The 25402-nt window shown below is 47.1% G+C and overlaps 1 protein-coding gene across 1 annotated transcript; it reads right to left on the bottom strand.

The window, feature by feature from the left end:
• Positions 1 to 6074: 6074 nt before the first annotated feature.
• On the bottom strand, positions 6075 to 25046 carry LOC144172528 (hemocyte protein-glutamine gamma-glutamyltransferase-like). Its single transcript, XM_077701207.1, has 6 exons — positions 24713 to 25046; positions 15905 to 15993; positions 13869 to 14096; positions 8904 to 9058; positions 7323 to 7462; positions 6075 to 6322 (listed from the first exon to the last, which is right to left on the bottom strand). Coding segments are annotated over exons 1-6 (744 nt in total). The 5' UTR covers positions 24715 to 25046; the 3' UTR covers positions 6075 to 6192.
• Positions 25047 to 25402: the final 356 nt, after the last annotated feature.

The raw sequence follows: 25402 nt of genomic DNA, 5'->3' as shown, positions 1-25402 counted from the left end.
ATTGAACTGCCCAAGAAAAGACTGGGGAGCACTGGTACACCACAGGGCGCCGTGATCTCGCCGACACTGTTTAACATAGTGATGATCGGGGTGGCCAAACGACTACAGAACATCCCGAATGTCGGACACACCATCTACGCAGACGACATCACGCTGTGGGTGTCCGGCGGCAGTGACGGCGAGATCGAGGCGTCGCTGCAGCGCGCCATCGATGACGTCGAAGACCAACTGCAAGGCACAGGCCTCACGTGTTCCCCGACAAAGTCAGAGCTCCTGATCATACCACCAAAACGAAAAAGCCGAGGAAACAAGACTGAACCCAATATCAACCTCCGGACGCACGACGGGATGACCATCCCGCGAAAGAAGACGCTGCGTATCCTTGGTCTACACGTCGATGCGCTTGGGCACAATGGCCTTACCATCACAAAGCTGGAAACGAAAATATTAACAGCCGTAAGGCTTATCAAGAAAGTGGCAACGAGGCATGCAGGGATGAAGGAAGGCAACCTCCTGAAGCTGGTGCAGTCGTTCAGTGGCGGTCCCAAGGGGGGGGCGAAGGGGGCGGTCGCCCCCCCCCAAAGAGGTCCTCAGTTTCTTATTTTTAGTTTTTTTAAGCATTCCACTTGCGCGAAGTTAAATCCCAGCGGGGGTTGCACCGCATACGCGCACACGCCTCCATGGTTATCACCACCTCCGCAGAATTGGCGCAAGGAGGAGAGCGATTTTTATTTGCCACGCCCCCCCCCCCCCAAAAAAAAAAATCGCCCCCCCCAAAACCGATCTCTGGGACCGCTACTGCAGTCGTTTGCGATCAGCCACGTGGCCTACGTCGCGGCTTTCCACGACTGGACAACAGCGGAGAGCCGAAAGGTTGATGCGCTGATACGCAAAGCATATAAGACGGCACTAGGCCTTTATACACACACTAATACAGAGCGCCTCTTAGAGCTAGGAATACACAACACATTAAGCGAAATAGCAGAGGCACAACATACAGCACAACTCACAAGACTAGCACAGACAAAGACAGGCAGATCGATTTTACAAAGAATAGGTTCTCAAACGAGGCTGCAGGGGGACAAGGACCGATCGCCGCTGCCGCGCGCGCTGCTTCGCTTTCTGCAGGTTCCACCAATTCCCAAACATATGGACCCAGAGATGAACCAAGAACGTCGCCTGGCCAGAGCAAAGGCCCTCACCGCTACATATGCCGCGGACACTGGTGCATACTATGTCGACGCGGCGGCATACCCAGACCGCCCGGGCACGTACGCTGTGGCCGTGGTCGCGGCAACCTCAGGGGAGCTGTACACGGCGGGCAGCGTACGGGCTCGGGACTCCAACCAAGCAGAAGAGCTGGCCATCACACTAGCCCTAACTAACCCAAAGTGCACAACAGTGTTAAGCGACTCGCGTAGTGCGGTTATGAACTTCGCTACAAACAAAGTGTCCTCGTTCGCGTCTAGGGTGTGCGGGGCCCTACCACAACGACTAGTGCCAGTGACCATCAGGTGGTTCCCAGCGCATATGGGCCCGGTGAGCACGGGTGCGAACCGTAACGAGGAAGCAGACCGAGCAGCGCATGTGCTCACCGGCCACGTCACTGCCCTGAGCCCTCGACCTACGGAAGGCGACAATGACGGGATGATACCGGTTGGCACATATAAAGGGGTGCTGACCTGGTATCGAGAAAACAGAAGGACTTATCCGCCACCACACCGGAATCTCACCCGACGGGAGGCAGTACTGCTACGACAGCTGCAGGCACGCGCAATATGGACGCCAGTACTCGCAAAGCATGTATGCCCGGAGGTATACCAAAGTGATGTGTGTGCGGTGTGCGGCAGGGATCGAGCCACCATGGTGCACGTGTTATGGGAGTGCCAAGAGACAGACCCACTCATGGACACGCTGCCACCACGCCTTGCCAGTGCGGTGGCCAGCACAGACTGCAACCTACAGCGGGAGGCCGTTCAGCTTGCGCTGGCGGCCCTTGAACGCCAGCGGCCGAACACGCTGCCTCCCCCCCCAGGAGGCCGGCGACAGTAGGTAACATCTCGCAGGCAATAAAGATGTTGTTTCTCTCTCTCTCTGCTGCGTTCGGGACGCCGCCCCGCGAATTCCAGGTAACGGCTGGCAGAATGTCTGGTTTCACTCTTTGTAGAGCCACGTGTGTGAATTCAAGTGACGTCGCATGGGCAATTGTTGTGTCGTTTAAAGCTTTGCTTTCCAACCACCTTCACAGCGTGGATTGGAGCTAATTTTTTTATAAGCGCAAGTATTTTTATAGTCAGCACAATGGTTTGACGAATGTGAACGGCCCTGCACTCCGGAGTTCTGATTTTCTATCCATATATGCCCGTTTGATTGTTTGGATGTTCGAAATCCAAAGAAATGTTGCTTTTCTTTCATGTAAATTTTTGTCGGTAATAGCAACGTGATGGCACTAAAGTTAAAACAGTGCTTATCCGTAGACAAATTTTTGAGTATTCCTTTCTGGAAACTTGCAGATCGCCTATTTTGCCTAATCTCGAGGAATAAAGTGAATGTACGCGCGCAGGCCCAGTTTATGAAAGACCGTGTCACGGTTGCCCCAAGACCACATCTTGATTCACAGCCCGTCCTTCCAGGGGTCACGCAATAATGAATGGCGACGCATGCACTGCGTGCGGCTTTTAGGGGCGAAACACCTTAGGGGCTCGGGCTGCCGGCGTTTCCTGTCGTCGTCTCCTGTAGTCACGGTACTAAAACACCGGGAAGGAAGAAAGAAAGACTTTGTTGAATGCCTGCAACAGACACAGTGTGTACACTGCGCCCGGACGTAGCCACTCGTCGATCCCGACGTCACCCCTACTCGGACCACCCCTTCGCTACTCCCTACGGGGTTGGACGCCGCTGCCCCATAAGAGAGGGCGTCGCCCCGCAGCTTTCGCTCCGGTGCTGCTTTTCGAGGGCCGCCAGGACCTGCTGGACGGCTGATAGTTGGGTGTCCTTGTCACAACTGCGCACTGCTTCTTGGATCCACGGCGGTAGGTCTGTCCTGGTTGCCGCCTCGTTAGGTCGCACTTCACATTCCCAGAGTAAGTGGGCGGTCGAGGCCCTAGCATTGTTACATAACACGCACGTGTCGTCCGTATAGAGTTCTGGCTGTATGTGCTTCATGACGACCGGGGTCATCAGTGAATTCGTCTGCAGCTGTCTGAACGTGGACGCTTCGCCCCTGGTTAGCTCGGGGTGAGGCGGTGCCAGCACCCTCACCCCGACACCGGGAGGAACACCGGGACACTCGTTTTACAACGCCTCGCGCTAGAACGCTTCGTGCTTCAAAGACACGAAACTTTTACAGCAAAATTGTATACCTCTACCCCCCAACGGTTTCATCTCCGTGGGCAAAAACGCCAAGACGCCAAGGCCTAAGACGCCCAGCGCTCAGCATCGAGACCGCATTATGGATGATAAGGCGCCTGTGAACATTGTGTTCATGGTAATGATCATGCTTGCAAATTATCTTTGAAGGCTACGCAGGATCTAGTGACTCCCTCCGGAACCCAGCGCGGGCCGTGTAGCAAGACAGATACTCACAATCTTTGAATACACTTATACGGTGCATGCTAAGCCCCTCCCCAGGTTTCACGTTAGAGGAGATGGCCTGGTTTTGAAGTAGCCAAATACCTCTCCACAGGGCCGTTACGCATGCAGAATTCTTTTTAAAAGGAAGGGGGTGACTGGGCAGACCCCCCAAAAAGAACAGAAGATTGAAAACATGGTAACAATAAAACAGTGAACAAAACCATAATGCAAAAAAGAAACGATCGAAATCAATATAGAGAAATATTAATCTTACTGGAACGAACAGAGAGGTTGGTCTGATGATTGGTCTGATTGCGGTTGGTCTGATGTGCGGGACGGGGAAGGAAGGGCGTGGATAGAGGAGATATGAGGAAGATCAGGCAGAGATGGCGGTAACGCTGGGGGGCATACCATATACAGTTCGTGTGTTGCAGTTCGCCAAGACCAGGGCTATCTGTCTGCCAATCCGCTGCTTCGCAAAAACGCCAGCACAGCCTGGAATGCCCTGTGCGAGGAGGAGAAACACTTTAGTTAAAACTGGGGCTAGTGGTGAGGGGTGGCGGAGGATGCTATGTTCTCCGCGACCTGGGCGGCCTGGTTGGTTAGTGCCTACTGCGCTTCCGGGTTGGAGCTCTCCAGGGCCTGCTCCCACTGTGAGGGGGAAGGAAAATGGCGAAACGGACTATGGGAACACTCGCGGAGAGAGTGATAGCGGCGGGCCAGAGGTTGATGCGGTGAAGATAGTTCGGCAGGGTGTTGTGCGGGTTTGGAGAAGCCGCCAGTGGTGAGCTGCCTCATGGGTGAGGGAAGTATGGGGTGGAGGATATATCCTGCGGAGGGGGCGGAAGTCTTGGGTGATGTCCCTGTACGAGACTAGAGCGTCCCGAAAGCGGGGGGTGCCGTGGGTAGGACCAAAAGAAGGTCCTGCTGGGGTGGCAAGAGCTCGAGCTGTAGGGTCGGACACCTCGATGGCTGCTGTGCCTGTGTGGGCCGGGGTCCACAGCAGGGCCACGGGGTGGGACAGTGTTTCACGGGAGAGGATTTTGAGGTCGATTGGGAGGGTAGTCCTGCAGAAAAGCTGCCAATCGCTGATTGAGAGTCCGAAGGGCGGTTCTGGGTGTGGGAGACTGTACTAGGGCGAGGGCGATGGCCGCCTCTTCCGCAATGGTTGCTGATGTGGTATGTACTGTGAGTGCATTCAGGGGTAGGGGAGGGGGGGCGTCGAGCGATGAAATGAGGGTTGTGACGAAAGCCGGCTTATCACGGTAGCTAGCCGCGTCGACGTCGACGAGATGTGCGCTGCAGACGTCTTGCCCTGGCCAGTCGGCGTGGTAGTGGTTGGGGGGGGGGTGCATATTTAGCGGGAGTGGGCAAACATGCAAGAGATGGCATAGTGGAGTGGGAATAAGGGAGACCATAGGTGTGGGGAAGGGGAAGGTCAGGTGGGCCGCTCGGGCTGCGTGTGCGATAGCCTGGCTAGTGCACAGTGGGCTTCCTTGATTTCGTCTACTGTATTGTGAACTTAACAATTACAGTCCATTTTAATTCAAGAGTATTACATTAGATGGCTTGAGAGTGGTACAGAAAGAAAGGGATAGGAAAGAGCATTGTATTCTGCCCACGCCACAACTAGCCGTTGAAGCAAGCCTGTGCTATATGCAATGCGCTGCGGCAAGACTTTTTATTATGAAAATAAATATGAAAGCAGTTGTTGTCCGGCCCGACGTCATAATTTGAACTTGTTAATCGATTAAAAAAACAGCACCTCTCTATATAACTTAATATAATCCTACCACGCGCTGTAAAATTCGAATTCGGTGGCACGCTTCCATTTGTGTTGCAAGAAGGCTGCTATATTATAAGTTCACACAATTGGAGACATATTTTGCAAGTGTTTCATAATGAATTACAGCGTGAATTTCTCTAAAGGGGGGAATTCTCAACCAGCTCCGTAATAATTGTCTCAACAAGTGAGTTACTTACTGGGTAACTCATTAATTTGGGTGTTAACGGACTCGTGAAGGGTAAGGGTTCTGCTTTTATCTTGCGGACTGGCAACAACAATGTAATCCCAGCACCGGAATCTACCGAAATGGGCCAACCTGCGACTAAAGTTCACCTACCTGGCTGCCACGCCTAAGCAGCATGACGCCGACGGCGATTCCGCTGCCGTGCCGGTCGCTGCAGCTGAAGCCGCCGCAGCCACCTGTGTCGTTGAAGGAATGTGACGTGCTAATAAGTCACCGCCTTGTTGTATACTGCTTCCACTGTATGCTCACTTCCGCTTCTTCAAGTTTGTCTATGCCTCCGCGCAATATGTCGCCTAGTCTCTCATTGACGCATCAAGTGTGCCAAAATGAAACGGTGTCCCCCATGGAAGAAGACAGCCCTGCACCACTCATATTTCTCGCTAGACTCGCCCCTTCGACTTCGGAGGCCAACGAACTGCAGCGTGCCTTCATCTAGTTCACGATACACAAAGACAGCACCAGTGCCAAAAAGCTTTATTTGTGTGTTTTTCAGTGTGAGAAGTGCACAACTTTCGTCCTGTGGAGCCGTCATATTTTCTTCATCTGCAACTTGACTGGTCTGGTTAGACGGGTATTGACGTTCATCGAACTAGAAATCCTTCGCGGCGTACACAAGGGGCAGCTCATTGGACATGAAGGTCGCCACAATGCGGTGAGTGTCTAGAGACGTGACGAAAAGGACGCCTTGCTTCTCAAACGTCCCTCGTGCGGGAACATTCCTGGTGAAACAGAAGAAACAAGTTAGAGCTTTAAACACGAATGCCTCGACCAAGGTAAAAGAAAAAGAGGGCATGGTGGATGCATTGTGACAGTGCGAATTGATGTCATTAGGGGACCTTGTCCACAATTTCTACTGGTTCTTGATTTTCACGTTCTGGGATACGCGTTGTTGTCTATTTGGTTAGCTCAATAACATCAGGGCTACTGATAGTTGCTTACGCTTTACCTCTACTCTCATTCCAGTCTCAGGGTGCCTGTCTCAAAGGGAACATAATTGAGACAAAATACGAGTTTGGTTCATCTAAAAGACTGCTTTGTCCTTATGACAACAATGCCAATTTTACCCCAAAATCAGCTAGATATTAGAAAAACATGAAACAGTGGCGACTCACCGGCGACTTTATCGCCGGCTCCTTTTGATGTAACGTGGGCTTGTTTGTGCGCTTGGTGGCCGGTGGCCAAAGCCACCAACAAGAAACATGGCTGTGTAGTTGTAGTGGCGCCCGTCGTGTCATCTCATCATACCACTTGAATTCTAACATGCAGTTGACACACTGACAAAGATTTAAAAAAAATTCTGCTATTATGTCCCCGTTGACGTCGTGCAGAGCAAAATGAGAGTTTTTCGATATTTCTTACTTTTTTTTTCAGTTAAACAAACGTCTTTTGGTGCTGTGATGAAGTTGAGTGAGTAACCAAGGAGTAAAACTTGTATTCTGTAGAATAGGCAGAATCTGGGCTAGTTGGCGCATAATTACATTCTTGACCGTTCATCCAATAAACTTTTACACAGGGCACCGTTGTGTCGTCGCCCTTTTTGTTGACTTGTGTAGAAGTTGTAAGCTGACCTCTAAAGGAGTTAACTTGTACTTTGTCTTCATGACCCCTTCCAAGTTGCCGTTTTCAAAGTTACCAAAGTTGCAATGGTGAATTGTTCATTTATCGTTGCCTCCGTAAGAGTCCCTGTTTAACAACCTGCACCGCTGAGCACGTACTCACCCATGTGTGATCTTCTCCAGGAACGCAGTGGACCCAGGTAGCTCCACAGTGAACTCGCAGTTGCTGAGCGCCACGTTTAGCGGGTTTTTCATTACCAGCCTGTACGTCAAGGCGCCAATGGGTGCCTCATTCCGCTCGATCTGTTGGTACAGAAGAATCCTGTGAGCACCACATTCAACCCTTGGTAATGGATGCTGCAGTCGGTGCATTAGCAGTGTGGTTTGTATCTGTTTGTAACTTGTCGTTGTAAGTTACAAACAACGTTGTAAGGCATGCTTACGCTCCTGCGAAAAAGCTCTCTAAGACAAGTGGGCTTAAAGGTGAAACTTTGTCTTCGTAGCTGTTTCAAACTGGAAAAAAAATAAACTCAATGAGTGGCCTCAAGAAAAAAAGTAGTCGGTTGTAACATGCTTCTTGAGTCATTGGGGCCCACCCATCGATTGCCATACACTGTACGAATAAAGGCAAGGACACAAGGCAGCAGGAGAAAATACGGGCAATTGACTAGTGTTTGTTTGTGGTCGGATATTTTTTGTAAGCTATTCGAGTTGAAGCTGCAAGCTGCCACAGTTCGTCTTTCAGGGTGTGCCAAGAAATAGAATTTGCTTGTGTGTTCTCGTGGATACGGCGGCGAAAGGGCGATAGAAACTGTATCTTACCCTGATGAAGGCCAGCCGAAGAGAGAGAGAGAGAGAGAGAGAGAGAGAGAGAGAGAGAGAGAGAGAGAGAGAGAGAGAGAGAGAGAGAGAGAGAGAGAGAGAGAGAGAGAGAGAGAGAGAGAGAGAGAGAGAGAGAGAGAGAGAGAGAACTTGGAAGGTGGACAAACAAGAAACAAAACTTGGATGCCAAAAGTTTTGCCAAGGAAGCCTATGAAGGCAAGTCCTGCCAAAATGTTGGCACTGGACTGAGGCCACTACCTTGTGTGTGCGTGTGTGGTTTGGAATGAGGGGTTAGTTGGGGGAATACAGAAATAAAAGTAGTCTAGAATGCCAAGGAAAGCATAGGGGAATAGTTTGAATGTTGCTAAACATTATTAATATTACAATTAGTGAAGGTAACCTTTTTATTTTATGTTAGGAACGGAAGTGGAGAGGAACACGCGGACAGAGTGGGGACCGAACCCACGCCTTCCAATTACGTGTCCGACGCCTTACGTCTTTGGCTATCTGGGCAACTTTTCTGTCCGCCACTTTCTGGGGTATTATTGTTTAGCAACCGTATCTTACACTTGAGAATGGTAGCATGCAGCGCCGCTCCCACAACTCGGGGTGAATGTCGCGTGTTTTTCTCCACTTTCTTCCCTAACATAAAATAAAAAGGTTAACGTCACTAACCATAATATTAATAATAGTGCAAAAAACAGCCAAACTATTCCCCTGTGTTTTTCTGGGCGTTGTAGACTGCGTTTCTCTCTCTCTCTCTCTCTCTCTCTCTCTCTCTCTCTCTCTCTCTCTCTCTCTCTCTCTCTCTCTCTCTCTCTCTCTCTCTCTCTCTCTCTCTCTCTGTGTGTGTGTAGAAAAAAACAATTTTTTCCTTGCAATATAGTAAGAGATACGGATATTTATGCTCGTGCTTTCTTACTTGAATGTCAAGCGGAGGCATCTGGATGGTCAAGTTGTCTCTGACAGTGACGAAACCTTCTGCGTACGTAGCGATGGCTTCCAAGAGGATCATGCCTTCTGCGCACAGCTTGGACACGTAAGCTTCGGGTGGGATCAGGAGCTCCAGCGTGTCGGCTGCACACCGAACATGAACGGAAGGGGGGGGGGGGGGTGGATTACATTTCTTCCAATCTTATTTTTCCCCATGTAACAGCGGTGGAAAAAAAGACAGTGAGCTCCGTTCCTTGTTGCGCACACTGCACAAGTGCACACGGGGCTTCGATTCACAGTGGTCAGAAGCGAGCAACGTCACAACATCGATTGTGAAGAGCGTGTTTGAAAGTGCGTTTTTTTGTTCAGGCAAAAGTCAAGAAACGGTGTCAGATTCAAGGCAAGCGACTTATGACGAGGTTAAGGAAATTTGATTGGTTCAAGCTGGCTTAGTCGTGCGTAAATACAGATGAGTGAACATGCAAAGAGTGGGAACTAGGGCTCGGGTTTTCGGCCCAAGGATATGAATGACTGACTGAATGATGTTGTCAGGGCAGCCGCCTGGTGGAAGTGATCCCTATAGTCAGGGATCCCCTGGCTGCGGCTAGCTGCGCGGGCCCTTTTTCACCAGGTCAAGCTGGAACGTAGGGTCCTTGCTGGTCAACCGCGTCTTCCACTGTTGTACGAATGGGTTGCAGATCCGGTGTTTTCTGGCACTCCAGCACCTGATGGTACAGGGTGCTGGACAGTAGTTTCAGGTAAGTTCATATTTCGTTAAATAGACGGCATAAGAGTGGGTGCGATGCGGATAAGTGTTAGTCTGGAGTTGTTTGAAGGTGGTGGTTTCATCTCTCGTGTGTTGGTTGCGTGAATTGGGGAAAATTCGCCGTTTGTGCAGGTAGTCCGCCAAGATGTCTGTGTAGCACAGGAAAGGTTGTGGGTTAGGTGGAAGGGGTGATTATTGCCGCGTGAGAGAAACGGCCCGCTGTATATATGTGTGGGCAGCGGTCTGAGCCACCTCGTTTTCCTCAAGGGATTCGTGTCCTGGCACCCAGGCTATATAAACTTCGGGAATGCCCGGCCTTGCTGGAAGGGGATGAAGTGCCGTTTCGGAAATGTGACATTGGAGGCAATTTCTGCAATCTGTCTGCGAGTCTCTGAATATGGTGATTCTGTCTTGGGTAGCAGGGATGGCACGATATATGGCGGCTTCTTCGGCAGTATCAATCGCTGTGGCCTTGACTTTGCAGAATGTTATTTCCTGTCCCCGTCTATTCCACTGCACAGGCTTCATAGGCAGCATGATGTGGATAAGAGATGCGTTCACGTTGCAGGTACTCGGTTCCTTTTTATATCGGGCGAACATGGCTCGTGCTTGGGAAATTTTTCTGGCCTTGTTGTACTCCAAATGCATGTTCCTTGGCATTGGGGCCACTCGTATGCACTGTCAGATCTACAAGGTATGCTTATTTGCTGATCCTCAATTGGTGGTGTCGTATCACCTAATCGGCAAAGAGTAGCGCACCCTGTCGGTGTTTCCTTCAAGCGCTCTATCGGAGAGGTGTGGTGCGCTTCCTGTAACTCCTCCCAACTGTTACGAACGCCTAACTGTAATAATTATGTTGTCTACGCCTTCGAAGGCAACCCGAGGGCAGTTTTGGGAGCCTGGCAGGTTGTTTTTCTTAATCTGGCTTTTTCGTTCGTCTTAAGTGCCAAGTACGGTGTTCCATAGGCGATTCTACTGGTAAGTCCGGCTTGTATTATTTTTAGCGTGACGGATTCTCTGAGGCTATATCGGCGATGTTGCGACGCGCTGAATTATATATGTAAGCTAGCTGGCAGTCTTTTGGAGGGAGGCGATTGTGTGGAGCCTCGGGTAATTTTTGGGGAGTACAATCACCAAATTTGCGAGTGTGGCACTGTTGTAACGCATTGCTCATTTATGAAAAGGTCCGTGTCAGGGAGAGTGGACTTCTTTTGTGTCACCGTACCAGCACTAAGTGCTAAAAGAGCCGATTTTTCCGAGTCGCATTCCAGACCTCGTGTTCGAGGGTACCTTTGCGCACTGTCTATAGCTGCTTGAAGTGCTTCTTGTTGCTCACGCATGGATCCTGGGAAGGGGGGTACTTCTCGCAGTAATGGTGGACCCTTCATGCCATTATTGTTCATGAGGGGCAAGATCACTAAGCCACGAGCGATTATGTTGCCACGATCAACGTGTTGCCACGATCAACGTGTTGCCACGTGGTGCCATGAGCGATAGTGAAGCAGAACGCAATTCATTGATTATGAGGTTTAATCTGGACACTACACATGCGATGAGAGCGCCGTTGTGGAGGGCTCCGGACTAATTTTGACCATCTGGAAATCTTTCATGTGCTCCGAATACGGGCGTTTTCGCTTTTCGCCTCCATCAGAAAAGCGGCCGCTGCGGCCGGGAATCCAACCCGCGTTCTCGGGCTCAGCAGCACAACGCCTTAGCCACTGAGCCACCGCGGTGGGAAGAATGCAATTGGCAAAGAAAAAAAAAAAGAAAAAAAATTATCAGTGTTATTTCCTTTTCTGTATATTTTTGTGTATGTTTGTGTGTGTGTTTTTCCACGAAAGTTACTAATGTAAATTATGTTTCTCCCACCCTGCTAAGATCTTGAACAAAGATCGCAGTGTTAATAAATAAATAAATAAATAAATAAATAAATAAATAAATAAATAAATAAATAAATAAATAAATAAATAAATAAATAAATAAATAAATAAATAAATAAATAAATAAATAAATAAATAAATAAATAAATAAATAAATAAATAAATAAATAAATAAATAAATAAATAAATAAATAAATAAATAAATAAATAAATAAATAAATAAATAAATAAATAAATAAATAAATAAATAAATAAATAAATAAATAAATAAATAAATAAATAAATAAATAAATAAATAAACAAATAAATAAATAAATAAATATTGGTAAGGTGGATGACCATCCGAGCCGTTTGTGGGTTATTGGTTGGTCACAAACTCCCGCGCCATTGCGGCGGGGAAGCTTTCAGCGGGATTTTAGACACGCCGATATCTTGTGTTTTCTGTCTGGCGGTATCCGGGGTCCCGACAGGCACCGTTGATACTCTTGGTGGCCGCGGCCCGATCGTGGTCGGTGGTCGCCTAGCACCGCATTCGCGGAGAGTTAGCCTGTGTTTTCTTTATGAGTAGGCTTCACTGTGCAACACATAATGTGAGAAAGCCAGCTTACAATAACCTAGCTTGCACTGATTTTTGTAAAGTCGGCTTCACTTTTAAACACAAATGCATTGCGGTGAAGACATTTTTTTGGAAGGCAATATGTGCTATGTTATATCAAAATATGAAGCGCCGTGGGCAAACAAGTGGCCGACGGGAGAGGGTGTGTCGACGTGAGGAGGAAGGGAGTAGTTTTTCTATGGAAGCAAAAAATAAAAAAAGGGGGAGTTAGTCTATAACAGTTCTGCTGTAAAAATTCGGGTAAAATAATTTTCCAAGATTTGCTTTTAAATAAAACAGACCATCACGCAAGTGTATACTGGATCGATCGGAAAAACCCGGTTCCTCTTAGGAAGCTTGCGACCGCAGAGACTGATGGACATTTTGCAAGGATATAACCACAGCTCCACGAAGTGGCTTAAGAAGATTTTTGTCTTCTATATTTTGCGTATTAGCAAGCCCTCGTTTTCCAGTACCTTACGCATTCAGATCCTTGTCATCAGTTCAGGATAGTGTTTCGGAACTGTGAGCCAACAATTAAAAGGTCTCTAAGGCAACAAAAACCCAAGATAAATAAGGTGGGGTCTGGACGACCATTCCGACCCTGTGCTCGTGTGTATGGATTCGTCACACTTATCGTGAAATGCCACAGAAGTAAAGAAAATGCAATACGACATTGCCCTGCTCTGATATATCACCGATTTCTCACATGAAAATCAAGACAAACACTTGGAAAAAAAAAAGATAAAAAAAAAATAGCGCAATGAGAACGGAACCGGCGATTGCGACTTCCTACTCATTTTTCTCCTTATATATTCGTATAACGTTACACACTGAGCTCATACAAACTGTTGACTCTTCAAGGGTTGGAAAAATAAGCACATACAAGAGAGATTCAAGGTGCCTTTGTCCGGTCAGGTCGTGCGACGCTCGTTGGAGACAAGGAATTGATGCCACAACTGCACGCAAATTCGCTTCCACGGAGCTTGGTACAGCGTGTGGTAACGGAAATCCACATTTTCAGTTAGCGCTGCGCTTGAACACGGCACCCTTGATGTTGATATTTTAACGTTAGAGCAATGACCCCTCCTGGAAATTATTTCCTTTTTTTTCACATCAACCGTGAGAAAAAAAAAAACGTATTTCAGCTTCACCTCACCTAACTTCTTTTTACACTCCTAAACACACCGCTTCCACACAGGAGACCTGAATGATGACGAATTGCCGCTATCAAATGGGCAAAGCACGCCGTATAGGGGCAGGCGGCCAAGCATAACGTATGAGTTAGAAAACGTTCCCTGCGCTCTGACGGGCTAAAATATCTGAGCATGGCGTTTTGAATTGCGCGTTGCGTGTCCCACAGCCAATTTCATTTTTCGAGTCAAATCGTAGGTCGCGCAGCGTGTTATTCCTAAAGTTCGCGCTCTTGGGCGCCGTCATTTGGTCATTGACGTGCGACATGGTAAAACGAAGCGCCAAGAAATGTTACGGAATGTATATTCTACTAAGCGAATAAGTGTATACCAGCGAGTATAGCATTGATACGGCGCGGTTTCGCCACGAAGCCCCGGTGTCTTCCCTAATGGCGATTCTCTCGGTAACAGATTGTCATAGCGAAACCTAGCAACGAACTGCCCGGCGACCTCTGGCTGCACGAACGCTGCGGGCGCGTCTCGGAGGAGCGCATCCAAGGCCGGCGCAGTGCACGCTCACATGCGGCCGGCTGCAGGCAGAAGTCCCTTTGGGTCGCGAGCAGAGTGGCAGGGCTGGAGTTGCTGTAGGGGGCCGAGTAGGCGGTCAGCGTCACCGCCGCGGCCTGCTGCTCGAGGTCATTGTTGGTGAGCACGCACTGGACGCGCGCCGGCTGGCCCGCCGCCACCTGGTTCTCGTGCTCCAGTCGCAGCGACACCACGCTCGTAGTCGCGCCGCGGGCCTGCGCCTCTGCGATACGCGCGCACGCCTGTGACCCACCTCGCAGCCGCCTGCTCCTCTGCCCGCCTTCCGACACAACGCCTGGCACGCCTTTCGGCTCTGCTCTAATTTCATGCTGTTGAGGCGTCGAGTGTAGTGCACACCTGTGCAGGTGTACTGGGCGTATCATTACGGGCTGACAGAAATGTCGAATGAAGGAGGAGCTTGGATAGAGCAACAGTTTCTTCGGAACCAAATATTAGTCCTGACAGCTGGGTGTCAAATAATAGAAACAGGGAAGTATTTAAAGAAAAATTAAATACTGAAATTGAAGTATTCAAATCTTTATTTAAGGTTTAATGGGCAGGCATAAAATGGCGTAATTAAAGCCAGTGATGGCTGAGGGCCCGGTTCAGTTCTTTTAACTAATCAAAATTTTGATTCCACCCCACCCGTCGCTCTTAGACATCCATCGTCGAATCTAGATTTGAATGCACTCAGCATTTTAGCTAATAGTTAGCTCATTCTTTATTCTTTTTTTTTATTGGTTGGTAACCTGTAATAAGTTGTAGGTTGCCTTTATCTGCGAATTGTGTTGAAATGTCTGACATATCTTCTTGTTATACCCCCCACTCCCCATGTAATGCCCGCAAGTTTGGGGTACCTGAATAAAAATTGCACCGGGCGCGTTTTGCAAGGTAGAACGGCACGGAATCATACTTGACATTTATAACTGAGAACGGATATAGCTAATGACATACACGATTCAGTCGTGTGAAAAGGCAAGCCCAAAAATGGCCGGCTTAAAGTCTAGTATACGAACTTGTGCCCTACAATTTGTCATTAAAAGGGGCATGTTTAGGCATATTATTTTCTCAGTTAGCGCCTTTCGTTGGTCCCATGACGCCCGATACAGCTCGTGCACTTGTCCCGAATGAACCATTTTTGGACAGACCACCCTGCTAGAACATTCTGTGACATGCACTTCTAAAACACCCCGAGTCAAGCCAGAACCAATCACGGCACTGGTGATGAACAAATCGGTCAGGCTCTTCTTTTTCATACTGCACACTCGCAAAAAAAAAAAAAAGACAGCGGTATTAAATTGCTACAGCGTCCACTTTTGATCTGTGCTTTATAAATGCAAAAAGACACTACTGCGTCGCATAAAATGTTCGTACAAATCACATGAATTTGCACGGATCTCATGATGTTTCGGCAGAATGTTCTAAAGAAGGTCGCCGATGTAAAACTTTCGCTTTGGCTAGATGTTATTCGAAACTGAGCAAGTGTTGTGGTGGGATACTATTTTTCCCATTCCATTGTAGTTGGTCCGTATCTAGATATTATCGTTCTGCGTAAACAAACTATATTCAGCTTTAACAGCTCTTCGGTAAACTGACAAATAACAAAAACCAAACGACGAATGTAACGCGGCCCCAGAATACTTTCCCTCTACAATTCCTGGCGTCATAAAGTGAAGCGGCTTCACAAAGCTTCTTGGTAAGCCTATATCAGCCTCAAGTATTTTGATACCTGTGAGCAATACCTGTTGCAACTTTCGGCGTGCGCTATATTCGACCAGCGCTGCTCTCGATTTGCTACGTCCTACAACAGTCACAAACAGGAGTGCATATCGGCGCGTACGCGCTCATGAGAAGGGAATGAATCAGCGAGGGTAATTCGTGGTATTTGATAATTTCCAAACAAGATAAATCCCTTTAGAAGGTGGACATGCTAGAACTTTGGGTGAAAACAAGAATTCAGACAACCTTTTGTGTCCCATCGACTGTATGGCTAAAAGGACGGCTGGCCCATTGCATGCTGGGGGTGCTCACCTGGGCCCTTGTAGGAACGGGTGATATCGTCCGACTCCTGGGGGCCACCGGCCGGGTTAAATTTCTCCGTCAGGATCAGACGACCACACCTGGAAGGTTTCACGCGAACGTTACCGAGAAACATTACGCACTGTCTAAAATACGCTGCGGTAACCTTGCGGTGATTGCCATAAATTTTCTATGCTAATTATCATGCTAACTAGTGACAGCTTTTATGACACCCCTAATTTCAGTCTCACACAGAAAACGTAACTTAGCAAGAATTGTCGGTAAACAACGAAATGTTCCAAGCCATGACAAGTTGGTGTATTTAAAATAAATGATTCACCGGCCTATCTGACGCTCGGACGGCGTTCTGAGGTAAACCGTGGAATTGAGACTATGCTTTGCAATAGAAATAAATAAATGGGTCATTATCAAAGCGGAGTGATGGTCGTAGCGCCATCGCTTTTTTATGGCACCGGTGCCTCACACTCATCTTACAAGCTCTTTATGCAAGGCATCACCGCAACCTTGATTGTAAACGCAGATCTGAGGGGAAACGACTGTTGCGAAATTTCGTATAGTACTCTGAAGGCAAAACGCCCTCACTTGTAAAGTTCGCGTTTCCTATCCCCGCTTTCAGCAAATGGTCTGGGCCTGATCTAAAGACTCTCCTCCCGCGTAAGAAATTGGGGAGGGGGGGGGGGGGGGGGGCTCTTCCGTTGGGGTCACGTTTTCCTGACGTCGCCGTTCAACTTGTGGCCTGGCATAGGCGCGCGCGGGCCGTTCACGTAAACGAGTGCACTCTCAGAAATGCCCGTAGGTCGCTTTCGCCGCAATGCTCCGAAAGGACAAATTAGCGTGACCACTGAAATGGGCGAATTCGGCGAATGACGAGGCCATTTGAGTAAAAAATAGAATCTGCGCAGGGACAACAACGCAAGACATGCATGAGCTAGCTGTTTTGGGTGGTTGTGTGTGCGTGCGAGTGCGTGCGTGCCTGCGTGTGGGCCTGTGTGTGCGTGTGTGCGTTCTATGTGTGCGTATGCGCTTTCGTTCGCGTATTTGTCAAAATTGGGGTATGTTGCCTCGGGAACTTTCTCTTTTATGAAGACACTCTGACGCGAATGTTACTGATGGAGCTATACTTACTGCGTCACCGATTCAGTGCGGCCATTTTAGTAGATGTCCCGTTTGCTTTAGCGTTGTTGGATTGAACTTAGCGGTACAAACTGCAATTTAACCTCAAGCGCACCTTAACCTTGAGGGTAAAAAACGTATACGCTGTTTTTGCCCATCCAGTATTTTGTTCTCAGGACATTTGGACAGTTACTGTTAACAAATTTACCTAACTGGGGCAGCCAGTTTTTCATTTCGTAAGCTAACGGGATATAATAATGGCAGTTACATTGATAATCAATTTATCTCTTTTTTAACCGAAGGCCGACGTTTTGGCTGTGTAGATTGTGCAAGACCGCCTTTCTGTCTACGTAACTAAAAGCGATTGAAAGCTACAGCTGATAGATCGAGAGAAAGTACGGTCAATTACGAGCCTGATTGGTGTTTTGTGTGTAGATTTCAGCATCAAAATTAAAGACACGCGTGTGATGCCTGTCATGTGAAAATCCTGTCCCAATGGCGTAGAAAAATGGCTGGGAATGGCCACTAAAGGGTTGTATGATTTGTTTGCACTCGTACTCAGGCGCCATCGAGGATAACGTCGGTAGGCACCGTGTCTTTCGATCGCCGTTAATACATTGGTGATACACATAGTAGCGATACATAGTTTTCAGTCTTTGCATCCGGAGCTATACTCTTAACAAAAATGCTAGTCAAAAAGTAGTAACGGGTTGTATATACTAACTCCTTACGAACTACTACCCCCCGAACGGTACGTAGGTCCTGCCACTAAGTATAGAACCTAAATACTATCGTTACTAGTCTACACCGGGCACTTAATAACTGCTGCTTATTTGATACCAACATGCACTGATAATAACAGAATTCTATGAGTTATTTAACATAATAACTACAGCACTTTTCCCACTCCAAATCACGATTAAAATGTTTTTGAAAATCCACATGCTGACTTCTATATGCTGACATCAAAATGCATAATTCTAAAATTGTCGCTAACATATGATTTTTGCGACAAGCCCACGGACTCTGTCAGAGGGCTTTCTGCTGCTGCCTATAAAAGCAAGAAGAGCAGATGAGGCGTTTTTTTTTCGAAATGCGCCAGATCCAGAAACCGAAACTAAGTAGGATAAACTGCAGTGACAAGAAAAACTCGGCAACTTACCCCTAAAAAAGATGTGGCAAGAAAATAGTTCAGATAACGCCCTGAAAACGTGTACGCAGATGATAGTTCGTGTCAAAAATTATCCAGATCCTGCTGTTTCACGGATCAAAATGAGCCAAATCCATTTGCCCAATGGGGGTTTTGTTTTGGCTTGACTGCTGAGACTGTTTCGTTGGTGTTTACGGAAGTTTTTTTTTTTTTGCTTTTCAGAGCTGGCTTATTATGAATTCAGACAGAAATTAGGAGATCAGCGAAAGATCTGACCCCAGATGTCAACGACGAAGTGAACGGAAGAAGTGAATACAATGAAACTTAGAGATTCCATACAATGATTTCATTTCGTCTCACCTGTCCCTACTAAATAACTATTGTTATATTTATTTTTTTACTCCCATATTTATCATTATAGTACGTAACCAAATAGCCACCGCTTAAAAACCCTGGCAACTCCTCGCCCCCCCTTCCCCCCACCCCTGAGAGTATGAAGCACTTCATTAAGGTGAAGAAGATATGAGTGGCCTCCTTGTTAAGTATTTTGGAAATTCATGGCAAAGCTATGAAGAGCTTGCTTACTCCGTCAGTGCCTTCAGGCGTGCCCAAGAAAATTATCCTAGGGAAGAATTCAGAAAGAGCTGCTAATGGCGCCAAGAGGACTCATCTTCTCATGTATAGATCTGCTATTCTTGAAGCCCTGTTGCATATCTTTAATGCCTTTTCCACCAAAACTCAATCGCACCATGCTTGAAATTGAATTCAAACGAAATTTTCATAAGAATGTGGCATCAGCTCGAGTGTTTCAATTCAATATGAGCCAAATCCAAACTTATCATCGAAATATTGCTCACATTCCTGGCATAATTTTTAAGTACTTGTGGCCATAAACTTCCCCTAGCTGACACGTAAAATATATCATGTAATAGCTTTGACGGCGTTCCATTTGGGTCCGGTAACAAACTTCCGCTTGCTTCACTAATGCGCGTTTGGGTGAATCTGGCTCATTTCGAAAAAAAAAAAAAAACGCCTCAGAAGTATTTCCAGGGTAACAAAGTTATGCTCGCTCTTTTCGCGCATCCCGTGTGTTTTCTAGCTCTATTTGTTTGTTGGCTAAGTGTGATACGCGCGTGTTCAATGTGTCGACGTCGTGCTGCGCGCTCAGCCGTCCCACATCGTCACGTGTAGCTTCTTACTAGGTCATGCATGACCAGGTAGTAAAAACATTAAGTATGCAGTGGATACTGTGGCAATTAACTGGCTAGTGTTCTGTTAGTAAGTGCCACAAGCCCTTTTTTGAAATACTACTCAGTTCTGTGCACAATTAGAACTGCCTGCGTTTAGTAGAATTTGTTTTTTTTTTATGCAGTGCAAGAATCATGCCCGAAGGAAGGGACCAAGGCGTTGCTTTCGAAACTGTGCATAATTTGCTCCCACTTCGTCCGCAGTCATCAAAGGTTTGCATGCTGAATGCGTGGAGATGTATTCATCGGTGAATTCTAGTACACTATACGGTTCAACAAAGGGGGGGAGCGGCTCGGTGCTGCCCTCTGGCGTTGTATAACGTCCTCCAACTGGTAACGCAAGTTCTCTCTACCCGGCGCGCCGCCTCTCGCCCTGTCCCGGTCCGCCGCAATCGTTACGATCTGTTTGCTATCGGCTGAGAATACCACATTTCTGCGACGTCAAGCAAAGGCCCCCACTTGCCGTTGCATTGGCGCGCCAGTGCGGCTGGAAGTGGAGCTATATGCAGGGTGTTACGACGATAATTGGAACACTAAAAACCTTTCCTGAGCGAACCGCTGCTCGGATTGCGCTGAAACCTCACACGAATGTCAAATTTTGTTATCTATTTTGTTTGAAACCGGGAACAACGACGGTACTTACCTGTTTATTCTGAAAACAAATAAAAATGATTTTCGCCTATGCAAAATGGCGGCCTATTTGAACGTGCGAACCAGTGCAAGTTGATCTTGAAACGACGGCGCCACCTGGGGTATGCAAAGTGAAACGGACGATGGGGATTCACGGTACGAAGGAGCCAAATGAGGTAGCAGACGATCAGAAAATATCTTTGGTCCCTAGTTTACGATGATCACAAATAGTTGCATAACAGCTGATACCAATCATAATAAAATATTCCCACGGTTCATCGTTGCCAATAAACGCTGGATTTGTTTCCTCATCTGCTTTCAAACTTTCTGATCGTCTGGTACATCATTTGGCTCCTTCCTACCGTGGAAGTAGCCAAATGAGGTAGCAGACGATCAGAAAACCCGCTTTCACATTTTCAGATCGTCTGATACCCCATTTCGCTTCTTCCTGCCGTTGAAGGAGCGTGAATCCACATCGTCCGTTTCGCTCTGCATACCCCAGGTGGCGCCATCGTTCCAAGATCAGCTTGCACTGAGTCGCACATTCAATTCCTACAGGCGAAAATCATTTTTTATTTATTTTCAGAATAAACTGGTAAGCACCGTCGTTGTTTGCGGTGTCAAAGAAAATAGACCACAAAATACGACCTTCGTGGGAAGTTTGAGCGCAAGCCGAGCAGCGGTTCGCTCAGGAAAAAAAAAAATTAAACTGTTCCAATTATTGTCGTAACACCCTGTATGTAGCTTCGGCCATTTAGCGGATCAAGAGCTACGAAGGTGTAGAGCGTGCGGAAATGGATGGTAATCTGCTATAAAATTATTTTCGCAGACTTTGGTCTTTTATGTGCTGATGAAGAAGTTGTGCACCAACCTTGCTGCCCCAGCTTGTAGCAAGATCCTAGTCATCATCACCAACAACAGCCAACTAGGCCCACTGCAGGACGAGGCCTCCCCCACTGACCTCCACCCGCTTCTGTCCTGTGCTTCCCGAGTCCATTCATTGCCTCCGAATTTTCTTATTTCATCTCTACATCGAATTATTGGCCTTCCCCTTCTAGTCCCGCCTCTAGGTGTCCACTCTGTTGCCGTTGTGGTCCACCTGTTGTCACTTCGTCTCACTACATGGCCAGCCCAAGTCCATTTCTTTTTCTTAACCTGAAACATGATATCCTCTATCCGGGTTTGCTCCCTAATCCAGGTTACTGGTTTTCTGTCCCTAAGCGTTACTACTAACACTATTCGCTCCATGGCACGTGGGGCGGACCTAAGTTTGCTTTCTAATTGTTTAGTAAGGCGCCAAGTTTCCGCTCCGTATGTCATCAACGACAAGACGCATTGGTTGAATACCTTTCTTTTTAGGAGTAGAGGTAGATTACTTCTCATTAGTTGCGAGCGCTTGCCGAAAGCACCCCACCCCATTCCTATTCTGCGCCGGATTTCTCTCTCGTGGTCAGAATCAGCACTATCTGGCCAAGGTAGTTATATTCTTCTACTTATTCCAGTGTTCCGTCACCTATGCTAAAAGGACGCGTCCAGCATGTTAATTTATCATTACTTTCGGTTTATTCCTATTTATTTTTAGCCCCACAGCGAAGCTCTCTGGTCGTAGGTCTTCAATATTTTTTTCGGAGTTGTTATGCGTATTCACTGAGCAAGACTATGTCGTCTGTAAACCTTAAATGACTCAAGTATTCCCCGTTTATCCGTAAGCCTAAGTTTTTCCAGTCAAGCCTCCTAAATACACTCTCCAGACATGCTGTGGACAATTTTGGTGAGATGGTATCTCCTTGTCGCTTTCCTTTGTGGATGGGGAATTTATCACTTTGCTTGTGAAGGGTAATTCTGCCCTTGCGTTCCTCATATATGCCGTCCAGGAGTCTTAGTAGGTCTCCTCTATTCCTTGATCCTCTAAGGCATCTATCATTGCGGCTGTGTTACCTGAATCAAACGCTTTTTCATTGTCTATAGATGTCATGTAAAGCGGCTTTTTATATTCTACGCATTTTTTTATTACTTGGCTGATGACATGGATGTGGTTCATTGTAGATTATCTTTTTCGAAACCCAGCCTGTTTTCTGGGTTGTTGGAAGTCCAGGCTGGCGGTTTTGCGGGTAACTATTGTCTTGGTAAACAGCTTGTATACAACCGACAGAAGGCGGATGGGTCTGTAGTTCTTTAGATCTTTACCTCCCTTCTTGTTAATTAAAACTATGTTGACGTTTTCCCTGGCTTTGGATTCCTTTAAAGTCCTTGAACATTCTGAGAATAGTTTAGCAAGCTTTTCTAGTATTATATCGCCATCCTCCTTTAGAAGGTCTATGGTTATGCCGTCGTCGCCTGCAGCTTTCCCTCTTTTCATGCCCTTCTTTTCTACTTCCTCTTTAGTTACCGGTGGAACATCGCATGATAAGCTTGTAAGCTCGGTAGTTTCCCCTGGTCCAACATCACTGGCGTATAGCCTAGTGTAGAGTCGTTCCGCGATTTTTATTATCTCGTCCATATTGTGCGTAATGTTATCCTGTTTTCCAAGTGCGCACATTCTGTCTCTGCCAATAGCCAGCTTCCTCCTTGTTTCCTTCAATTAAGCTTCCTCCTTTTCCCAACGTTTCCTCGATTACCGCCATGTTGTACGCACGAATATCATTTCTTTTACTTCTGTTTAACAATTCTGACAGCTCCGCTTGTTCAATTTGATCCACCGTACTCGACAATTTCATCTTCTGGCGCTTCGCAATAAGTTCCTTTGTTTTCTGAGTTAGTTCTCCAGATTCTTTCCTACATGCTGCTCCTCTAATAGCCGCTGTGATTGCTGTGTTAGGTGTGATTGCTGTTGTTAGGTTGTCATTTAGGTGTCAGCACTGTCCTCGTTCTTACCGTCTACAAGCGCGAATTTCTTCTGAAGGGTTATTTTAAACTCCTGCGTCCTGTCTCTGACTGACTTGATGCTGGGTTTCTTACTTTTTACGAGTTTTCATTTCCCTTTTTGAGATTTAGCCTTATTTTGCATCTAACCATGATCACTGCACCTTATCTTGTTTAGAACCTCCACGTCGTGCGCAATACCTGGGTTGTCGCTCAAAACGAGGTCAATTTTGTTTTTTGTCATCCCGTTAGGATTTTTACATGTCCATTTCCTACTCCTGTGTTTGCGGAAGAATGTGTTCAGTAGTTTGAGGTTGTTTCTCTTTGCAAATCCAACTAGTGGGCCTCCTCGACAGTTGCGAGTGCCTATTCCAAAACTTCCCACTGATTTCTCTCCTACTCTCTTTGCACCTACTTTTGCGTTGAAGTCTCCCATTATAATTGCGAACTTTTGTGTTTCCTTATTCACTGCTGACTCGGCGTCTTCGTAGAAACTATTTACGGCCTCATCCTCGTAGCTAGCTGCTAGTGCGTGGGCTTGTAGTATCCTTAACCTGTACCGCTTGTTAAGCTTGATCACAACGACTCCGAGCCTTTCGTTAATACTGAACAACTCTTCCACGTTCCCTGCTATCTCCCTGTGGATCAAAAATCCCACCCCGTGCTCTTTCTTTTCTTGAGATCCCTGATAGCACAGAATATGCCCGCTGGTCAGTTCTATGAAGCCTTCTCCTGTTCTTCTAACCTCACTCAGCCCAATAATACACCATTTACCGTCTGAGAGCTCCTCTAATAGCACAGATAGGTTTACCTTGCTAGAGAGAATTCGTGTGTTGAAAGTTGCCAAGTTCAAGTTTCACAGGCGGCCTGTCCGGACCCAGAGATTCTTAGCCCCTCTGCTGTATCACTGGTCTGACCGCCGCCGTGGTCGGATGTTCTACATATGCTGGGGACTGAGGGCCGAGATTTGGGTTGGTCACACATGAGGGGGTTGGGCCAACTACGACACCAGGGTGGCCAGATCCTTCTCTGGTGAGGGGGTGCTGTTTGTGCCCCAAAGAGCCTTCCTAGCATGGTTGCACCTCTCTAGTTTCGCCCCTGAGGTATCCGTGATAGTGTTTACTTCCGTACCAGGCAGCACTCCATAGCTGGGATATTTTGACAAAAATAGAAAAAGAGAAAAGAGAAGGGGAAAAGAAAGAAGAGAAAAAAAGTAAAAAGAAAGAAAGGGAACCGTCGCGGGTTTGTTTTTATAAAACATTTGCTCCTAATCGACCCGTTAAAATATCAGACGGTGCTACGAAAACATTTTCCGTGCATCTAAAAAAAAAAAAGTTGCAATTGTGTGGTAACTATCGTTTTTAGGGTCTTACATCCCAGTACGATCACAGCACGCACGAATAAAAGTGATTTCATGCTGTTGAGTGGCCGGCGATGTGGGCGAATAACATTTTCCTACCACTTTACAGATTAGTCCATCATTCACCCGCCCGAAAGAAAATGAACGTTATTGATGCTTACATCATCTTCGAGGCTGACATCGACAAGGGTTGATGCGAAAAGTCCACTGTTTACTACATAGTTGTTGTTGCTTCTTCTTTATATTCAGGCTTGCGTATTCCTCGGGAGTCGGAAACAGGAAAAAGCGGCAACTTTTAAAATAATATTTTATCGGAATGTTAGCTCGGAGCCAACCAGAATGTCCCGTTTTCTTCCCAACCGTGTCTTAAGCCGACCCCGATAATATTGCGCCGCATGATGAACTAGGGATTCTAGTTTCAAATGCGGCGGACTCACATGTTCTCTCTCTGGTAGGCGAGCTTCCATCCCTTGGGGTGCGATGGATCCTTTTTGTGGTACCGGTATACCGCCTTGACGCTGCCGCTCAGGTATTTGCCGTCGTGTTTCAGGTCAGTGTTGTTCTCTCGAATGGCTTTCACCGGGTACGGTCCCACTCGGTATATTCCTGCGAAAATTCGCTATTAAAGGCCACCCTGTGGCTGAGATTAACGCCACTGGACTGCCCTGAAATGTATATAAACGCTCTGAGATATATGCGAAGTAATGAGCATTAATTCGGAACCCAAAGCTGCAGTGCTTTTTATAACTGTCAACTCCACTGGAGGCTTAGCGCTTGTAATTCCCGAAAGCAGGCAATTTTTAAAAGCTTAGTCTGATATTCTTTTAACATGTATCCGGTTGTCATTGCTTTTGCAAAAGGTCAGCGACAAGGCTTGCGAAAAAAGAAACAAAGGAGAAGAAAAAGGAAAAGAACAATAACAATGAAACAGAAATTATTCGACCTTTGTGTCACAACAACGGCCCCACATTTGTCATCTACATTTCTGTCCCCGTAGGTCACTGTTTCCCGTGTGGAGACAATCGCAACAACAAACGCGGGGTATTCAAGTGAGTGCGTTGATGCGCTGGTCTCGAAAGGCGCGAACAACGTGCTTTAGTTCCTAAAAAATCCAGCTTAAAACATAA

Source organism: Haemaphysalis longicornis, unplaced genomic scaffold (genome assembly GCF_048455015.1).
Source record: "Haemaphysalis longicornis isolate Haplotype H1 unplaced genomic scaffold, Haemaphysalis longicornis Haplotype H1 scaffold_1, whole genome shotgun sequence".
Lineage (NCBI taxonomy): Eukaryota > Metazoa > Arthropoda > Arachnida > Ixodida > Ixodidae > Haemaphysalis > Haemaphysalis longicornis.
The sequence above is the reverse complement of the archived record's forward strand: the minus strand, read 5'-3'. Positions and strand labels throughout refer to the sequence as shown.